An 8,604-nucleotide genomic window follows, 5' to 3' on the forward strand; every position below is an offset into this window, starting at 1 on the left:
CAGAAACAGACGGTGGTCCAACAGGAAACTACCAGAGAAGAAGGGTTGCAGAAAGACCGTTTAACAGTCACAGTTCTAAAAGCAATGAAGCCATTCGAATTTGAGACCCAAGAAGGGAAACAAGAGATGTTTCATGCTACAGTAGCTACTGAGAGTGAATTCTTTTTTGTAAAAGTTTTCAATACAAGGCTAAAAGATAAATTCATCCCAAAGAGAATAATTATAATATCAAAATATTATTGGCACGTTGGCTTCCTGGAGGTGAATAATGCTTCGCTTGTATTTGATGCTAAATCTGACCAAAAGATGATTATCCCTACTCACATTACCAGAAAAGCTGGTGAGACCCCAAAGATAAACAAGCTTCAAACTCAGCCCCTTGGAACAATTGTGAATGGGGTCTATGTGGTCCAAAAGGTAAGTTCCTATACATAATTTTGTGTTGATTAGTAAGAATGACTTATTTTCTACCCTGATCTTGAAGGAACTTTAGAAATATGTTTCAGTATATTTATATAAAGAAAATACTAAAACAAATAAACCCAAGAAACTAAAGTACAGTAGACTTAATGATATGCCCAAACTCAAATACATTAAAAGCATTTTTATTCTCAAGAAGTCATCACATTCCTGCTTCAACATCTTTTTATCCTTGTAGCTTCTAAAAACAGGTTTCCTTCATACGCTAATAATATTTAACCTTTGGTTTATTATTATTGTACTTTATTTCAAAAATGACTTTATTTCAAATGACTATTTTAAATGACTGTTGAGATGCCTAGTGGTGTTCACATGCACCCAGTGAATATTTTGCCCAGCAAAGGGAGATCAAGTGTCTGTGATCTTTACCCAGGACAAAGGCTTCCCCTGGTCCTGATACTCTCCAGGCAAAACCAATGTGGCATGGTCTTGCTGCTCCAGAGTCTAGACATGACTCAGAAGACACCGATTTAAATATAGAAGCCTTATCTGTGTGATGTCATCACGGAAAGCCACCAGCACACTTGGGAGTCCGGTTCCGAGACCTCTCACTTAGATGGTGTCAGCCCATGGTTGTAACCTAGAATCAGAGAGAACACCACCATTTCTGTGTATTCTGTCTCCTCAAGACATTATCCAGGCTCATCTTTTATTTTGAATATAAGAATGAAAATAACTGTTGTTGGATAATAAGTAATAAGCCAGATTAATTGACCTGGAAGACCAATAAATTGGGCAGGATTAAAAAACTGTGATTAAATGAAGAAAGTAGAAGAAAGAATTATTAGAAGTGAATAATAATAAAATATTATGACTGAGCCTCAGGAGAAGTAGCTTTGTATGGCTACTTTTTCTGGTTTAGGACAGGGCGTAAAGGGCCTGAGGAGCCAGAGAGAAGCAATCTACTTAGCTTACATCCAGGAACTCTAGGATAAGCTCTTTTGTGTTGAGGTTAGTGGCAGAGGAACTGGTAGATAGCCTCTGTTCTCCTGGAAAATTCAAACAGAAAACGATCTTGGATAGGAAAGCCACATTCATTACCTCAATCCTGAGCTTTCAATTTGGCCACGAATATATATATTCATCAGCCCATAAAATTAAACTTCAAATACTTTAAGTCTCATAGATAACTGATCAGCGTCCTCTTCTCTTTTGACTGGACTTGATTGTGAATTATTTCCTTTCTCTGGTTCCTTATTCTTATTAGGTTCTTTATTGGGTCTTGCATTCTTGACACTCATGTCTCATGGATTTATTACTTTAAATGAGTATTTCCAATCCAAGTGTCTTCCTTTCCCGTGGCTATCTTGGCTACTGACCTGGAGAAGCCCCAGCTTCTCCGTCTACCAGTTGTTGCCTTGCTGGGTCATCCTGGCCTCCTGAAGGAAGATAGACTGGAACTGGAAAGAGGTTCTCAGGAGGAAATATGTTCTCTGTAAGATACGTCTTCCCTGTCTATCTGAATTTGCTTATATTTATTAGGTATATACCTGCCAGTTTGAAAGTTGAATTTTTTTCCCTATTTTTTTTTTCTGACATTTGATTGATTTAGCATTCCTCAGTTGGATTATCAAAGGTTGCATATTGATTTTATTTTGCAGAAAACAGAAGGGAAGAATCGTATATTATTTGAGATGACTGACAACACTGACAGGATGGAAGTATTGGTGCGTGGACGATGCGTCAATGTCAAATGTGAGGAAGGAGATAAACTTAGACTTACTTTCTTCGAGCTGTCAAAGAGTGGAGAAAAGCTGCAACTGAAATCCGGAGTTCACAGTTTCATTAAGGTAGGAACTGCATGGAGGAAAGTCAACTCCAAAAGGGTGATATTTTGTGTTTGCTTTTCAGAAAGCTGACAGATGCTGTTTAGCAGGCTATGCTGTGGAAGACCCTGATATTTAGCATACCTGCATCTCACAGAACTGAGGAACCTCCTTTTTAGGAGATACACATCTTAGAAATGCAATTAAGAGGACATGAGCTTCAAAAGGCAGAGACACACACACTCTGATACTCACACAGCCCCACAAAGAGTTCCTTTGTCACACTGATAGTCCAATGCAGACAACTTGTCCAAAGTTGGACACATCATTCTGAAAAGTGTACACAAAATTAAACACAGGTCATACAAACCTTGAGGAGTCATTTTTTAGAGCCAGTGTAGCCCATCCCTGCCCCTATGAGAGTCCAGGGTGATTGAGTTCAGTATAAATTCCTACCCCTGCCCTTTCAACCCACCCTCAAACCTACTGCCCTTTGGTCCTCTTCCCCATGTATCTGCATCATTTGCACCAATCCCTGTGTCTCTTTGTAAGAGTGACTAGAAGCTTGAGGCATCTGCATATGTGCCCTTATTAAGTAAAAATGTATATAGCAGGCTGGATATTAACTTCAGGAGAGTGATCCAAGGATGAACAATGGAAGGAGAGAATTTAGTGAAAAGAGGAAAAGGAGGACAGAGTCAGTTCAAGCATAGGAGTGTCTAATCAGCTGCATCTCAGACTGTGTATTTTTTTTTCCTCCATCCAGGTTATTAAGGCCAAAAAGTGAAATGAGAAAGACTGATCAGATCAAATGGTCTACACAGCATTTAATTGAAGAATACCTGATACAACCACTTCAGCCAGATTGTTAGCCACCTGAAGGCAGCAGTTCACAGGCTCCCCACAAAATTAGTCAGAATAAGATATCTCTTGAGAAAAATTCCAAAATCTTGAACACTTATCACAATAAAAGTCTGTTTCTCATTCATTACAGCCTCATTGTCTGGTTTAGTTCATGGTAGGAGTAGTGCTTTTGTAGTAGTAGTGAATATGTAAATTCATATTCGGAGATATTGTGGCTGTTCAATAAAGATCTGTTAATGAATGAATGAAGTGATTAATGGAAAATTTTCCTATATTGTACAAGTCAATATGAGCTAAATATATAAATAGCCAAATTCACAGGAGAGCAAATATGAAATGGTAGTAAACATGAAAAGATTGTCAGTGTCACTAACAGTCAGAGAAGTGCAAACATACAATAAATAAGATTTTGGATTCCACTTATGAAGTAGAAAGCTGGAAAGAACCTCACTTCCACCCTTACAACAACAAAATAAAGCCAGATAATCTGCAAAATTGATTCTTAACCAATCAGAGAGATGACGATGTAGGCAAGTACCTAATCCAAAATCTAAGAAAACATAAACATCTCCAAGGAGAGAAGTCCTTGCTTACCTGGGGACACAAGATACAGCACAGGATAGTATAATTCAGCTAAAAGTTTTAATGAATTGCTAGAGGTTGAGGATGAATGGGCAAAGAGTATACAACCACTGGAAACCTCAATCTTAAGGAGAATTTGCACCTGCTTAAATACTGTTCTCAATGGACCTCACTAGAGGGTCATGACAAAGATCAGGGGAGGGTCTGGAGGAAAGAAACAGCAGCCACTGTGGGAAAGGAATGAAACTCAGCCTGGATTGTCCCCTACAGAACCAGAGTCTTAAAACTCTGGGGGAAGGGCAGCAAACTTTGTCAGCTTTAGAGCATGGTGAAGACACATTGCAACAAAGAGAAGTAAGCAGTAAAGTTTTTCTATTCCTGGGAGAAGGGCAGAATTTTCTGGGAAACAGAATATTAAGGGTGTCTTTTAGCTGAAGAAGGGACAGAATCTCAGTGAAAGTCCCACCCTCAAGATCAAAGGACACAGTGCCTGCCCAAAACAGGCTGAATCAGAACAATGGAGAACTCACCTGTACTCTTCTCCCACCCTGGTTCTTACCACCATGCTAACCAAACATCAGATAATAAGTCACAACAGTTTACTTCCAGGAAAGAGTCAAGGGCATGTAATGAAGCATTGCCTTAGGTACAACTGTAAAGGGGAAACTTACAACAAATAGTGAGGAAGACAATGAGACATAAACACAATGTAGAATTAAAGGAATTTTAAGCCTTTGGTGCACTGAGAGAGGGTAAACACAGCAACAAAAAATCACAAACTGAGCACTATTCTTGACCAGATTGACTCAACACCTCGATAAAGTCACAGCAAAAGAAAATCCATGCTCATTTACAAGCATAAAAACTAAGTACCTCAATCTCTACCCTAGATGGCTTTCAACAAAAATTGTGAGGAAAACAAACACACACACAATGTTAAGAGATAAAAAAATGAAAAGAACCAAAGTCAGATACAGTATACATATCTGAACTTTCAACAAAAATTGTGAGGAAAACAAACACACACACAATGTTAAGAGACAAAAAAATGAAAAGAACCAAAGTCAGATACAATATACATATCTGAACTATTAGAAACGGAATGAAAATAGGTGGGCAACATGCATAATCAGATGGGACAATTTCAGTAAAGAAATAGAAACTATGAAAAAAATCCAATGGAAATGCTAGAAATGAAAAAAAAAGAGTTACTTAGATGAAGAATGTTTTCAACAGGATGTCAGTAGACTTGACACAGCAGAGGAAAGAATCAATGAACTTGAAGATAGATCAATAAAAATTACCCAAAATGAAACACAAAAAGAGAAAGGAGTGGATAAAAAACAAACAAACAAACAAAAAAAAACATAACAAAAACAGATCAGAGCATCCAAGATTTGTGGGATAATTTCAAGTTGTTTAAAATATGTAGTCCCAGAAGGAAAAGCGAAAAATAAAATGGAGCATAAGGAATATTTGAAGAGATGAAGGCTGAGAATTTTTCAGAACTAATGGCAGATACCAAACCACAGATCCAAGAAGTTCAGAGAACATTGAAGCAGAATAAATAATAATAGTAATAATAAACCACACACACACCTAAACATATCTTTTTAAAAATACTAAAAAACAAAGACAAAAACCTTGAAGACAGTCATAGAAAAAAGATACATTATATACATGGATACAAATATAAGAATTACAGGAGACTTCCTGTCACAAACTATGCAAGCCAGAAGGCATGGATTAACATCTTTAAAATACTGTAAGGAAACAAAAAAGCTATCAAACCAGAATTTTAAACCATATAAAAATACTCAAAACCAGAATTCTAAACCATATGTAAATACTCAAAACACCCAGCATACCTATACTAAAAGAAATTTTAAAGGACGTTCTTTGGGCCAAGGAATATAAAGCCACACAGAAATTTGAATCAACACAAAGAAAAGAAAAGAAGTACTCTCAAACAATACTGGTAAGAATGAAAAATGGTACAACCATGTTAGTAAACAGTTTGGCAACTTCTTAAACAGCTGAAAAAAATACATCTAGAATGTTAAATTATGAGGAAGATGCAGACAGAACAACCACAAATCTCACACATTACTGGTAAGAATGCAAAATATTACAGCTACTTTGGAAATAGTTCGGTAGTTTCTTAGAAAATTAAACATACACTTACCATAAGAACTTTATGATCATGAAATGAAAACTTACGTTCACACAAAAATCTGCATGTTAATGTGTAAAGTGGCTTTATTTGTAATCACCAAAAACTGTAAACAACCCAATTGTCCCTCATCTGGGTCATGGATAAACAAGTTTTAATACATCCATATAATTGAATTCTACTCAGCACTGAAAATGAAAAAATAACTGATTCAGCTACATAGAGAACCATAAAAATACTATACTAAGTGAAAGAAAACAAACCCAAAACTCTACATACCTTTTTATTTTGTTGTTATTATGTTCTGGAAAAGCTAAGTTATAAGGAAAGAAAACAGATGAATGGTTGCTAAGGTCTTGCGATTGGGGGAAGAGTTGACAAAGTAGAATGAAGGAAATTTATATCATGATGGACCTGTTCTATGTCTTCAGTTTTGTGGTGATCACACAATTAGCTTGCATTTGTAAAAACTCACAGAACTCTTCATTATATGCGTGAATCTTACTGTATGGATATTATAACTTAATTTAAAAAAAAATGGAAAACTTTGCATCAAGTTGGAAGATAGTTATGGATATTTTAAATATTCTTTTAATTGTATTACTGATTTATCTAAAATAAGCACCTGTTGGTTTTATGATAAATAAGATGAACCTTCTTTTTAGACATTTACAAAAACTAGGTCTGGGATTTTACAAAATGGCTATTTCTTGCCCATTAGATTAATAATATCCAGGGATTGTGAATGTGACAATGATGTAATTTTTAAGAACAATGTTCTCAGAAGTATAACTGGTACATCAATTTGGAAATATTAAGAATTATGTTCATATTCTTTGACCCAGACATTACAGTTATAGGTATTTATCCTAGAAATATGTTGACCTATGGGTAATAACTGAATATTGTTTTTAATTAGGAATAATTTAAAACAATTGAAGTGCCCAGCAGTAAAAGAATAGTTAAATAAGTGATGATGAATTTGTTATTGAGCATGACATAGTTTAAAAAGTACAAGTTTGATTTATATGTTCTATCATAGAAAGATTTCTAAGACATATTGGTAAATAAGAAATGCAAATTATAGACAATAATGACAGTATTTTATTGATTATTTACATTAGCTTACTGCTAAGTGTTTTATATAGATTGCTTCATGTAATGTCCACAACAGGTCTATTATGTAAATACTGTTACTAGCCTCATTTTACAAATGAGGAAACTTAGGCATACTAGTTAAATTTCTATAAACAAAGCTGTATTTCATTATGTATAGATATGCATATATATGAATAGAAAAAGATCTGGAAGGATACACAGTAAACTGATGATTTTCTTTGGGTATAAAAGTGGGGTGTCTGTTTTTCAACAATAATTTTGAATTATTTGAATTATTTAAATTATATAACAGTCAGAATATAATAATTTGGTTTGTGGGTGAGTAAAAACAAATGAAAAGAATGAATTTTGAAATTAATCATGACAATTTTAAAACATATAAAATGTATAAAAAATAAAGTAATGAACTTATGCATCCCACCAAAAAGATTTATAGGAAGAATATTGACAATACAGTTGGGTGTGCCTCTTCTAATTATAGTCATACTGTGATAATCTAGAGATACTCTCAGAGATATTTCTCTGCCTCTAAACTGTCTTCAGAGCACTGATACAAACCACATTTCTAAGATGCCTGTGGCAGCAGATAAGCATCTCTGTGAGCTCTTGTGACCTTTACTTTGGATGACATACTTCAAATCTAGGGGAATCCTCCTTACTTTGCTTTGCACCCAAGGAGGGGCTATGAGATAAGGCAAGAGGCAAAACATCAGATAGAGTGGGATCAAAGCATTAGAGGATAAAGCTATTTATGTGTAAAAATCAAGGAGATGAACTATGTAGAATTGGGCATCATTTTATGCTTATCGCATTTAGAAACACCCTGTCCTGAGAAGTTAGAAGTTCAAAAGTGAATCAACATGACATTAAAGAAAAAAAAAGACATTGGACAGGTTCCTTAAATGACTCATTGTCTAATTCTTAATCACCATCATCTACATAGTAAAGAGTAGTCAGTTACTGAAACTTTATAGGAAGTAAGATGAATATGAAAGGTATTGGCATCAGAATGCAAGAAGTTTTTTTTCTCAGTGTCCATAAATCAAGTTTTTATTGGGAGGAAGTTTCAGCGTCTGTGATCTTTTCAGGGTGAAATCTGTTTCCAGATCTTGAACCACGTCAATATTCTCATTTGTAGAGAATGAAGAAACTGGATTAAGTAACTTCTAAAGTTCCTTCAAAATCTAGTTCCCCAAAATGATGATAATTATTTTGAAATATATATTGTAATGCTATTGGAAGTTGGGCAAAGAAACAAAAAAATATCTAAATCTTACTTTTGGCATCTAAACCTACTGTAATAAAAGACACATAATCAGAAAGAAAACACTGAAAGGCAAAACAACACATTATTACTTTTATCTTTGGTCCCAAACTATCGTTATTACTTGTATCTTTGGTCCCAAACTATAAGGCAGAATTCTAATGCTTCTTTTCCTTAAATTAGTTGGTAATAAATAGCCTCAGACCATCAAAATGTCCCTCACGATCTCCAACTTACCACTTTTCCCCACCTCTACCCCAAATCAGACCAATATGCCTGGATTCTAAATCGAGCTCTACACTTTGTCATCTATGTGCCATTAGGAAAGTGACTTTGCCTTTCTGTTCCTCGTGTTT

At 35.2% G+C, this 8,604-nt stretch overlaps 1 protein-coding gene across 7 annotated transcripts in view; it reads left to right on the plus strand.

Moving 5' to 3' along the window:
* Positions 1-3,234, plus strand: part of AIM2 (absent in melanoma 2) — a 154,907-nt gene extending 151,673 nt beyond the window's left edge. For all 7 annotated transcript variants that reach the window (XM_037825627.1, XM_037825624.1, XM_037825625.1 and 4 more), the window contains 3 exons: positions 4-417; positions 2,082-2,270; positions 3,013-3,234. In XM_037825627.1, coding sequence (XP_037681555.1) covers positions 4-417; positions 2,082-2,270; positions 3,013-3,033 — 624 coding nt within the window. In that variant the 3' untranslated portion in view covers positions 3,034-3,234. The remainder of the gene's footprint in view (positions 1-3; positions 418-2,081; positions 2,271-3,012) is intronic.
* Positions 3,235-8,604: the final 5,370 nt, after the last annotated feature.

This window comes from Choloepus didactylus, chromosome 2 (genome assembly GCF_015220235.1).
Source record: "Choloepus didactylus isolate mChoDid1 chromosome 2, mChoDid1.pri, whole genome shotgun sequence".
NCBI classification, from domain to species: Eukaryota; Metazoa; Chordata; class Mammalia; order Pilosa; family Megalonychidae; genus Choloepus; species Choloepus didactylus.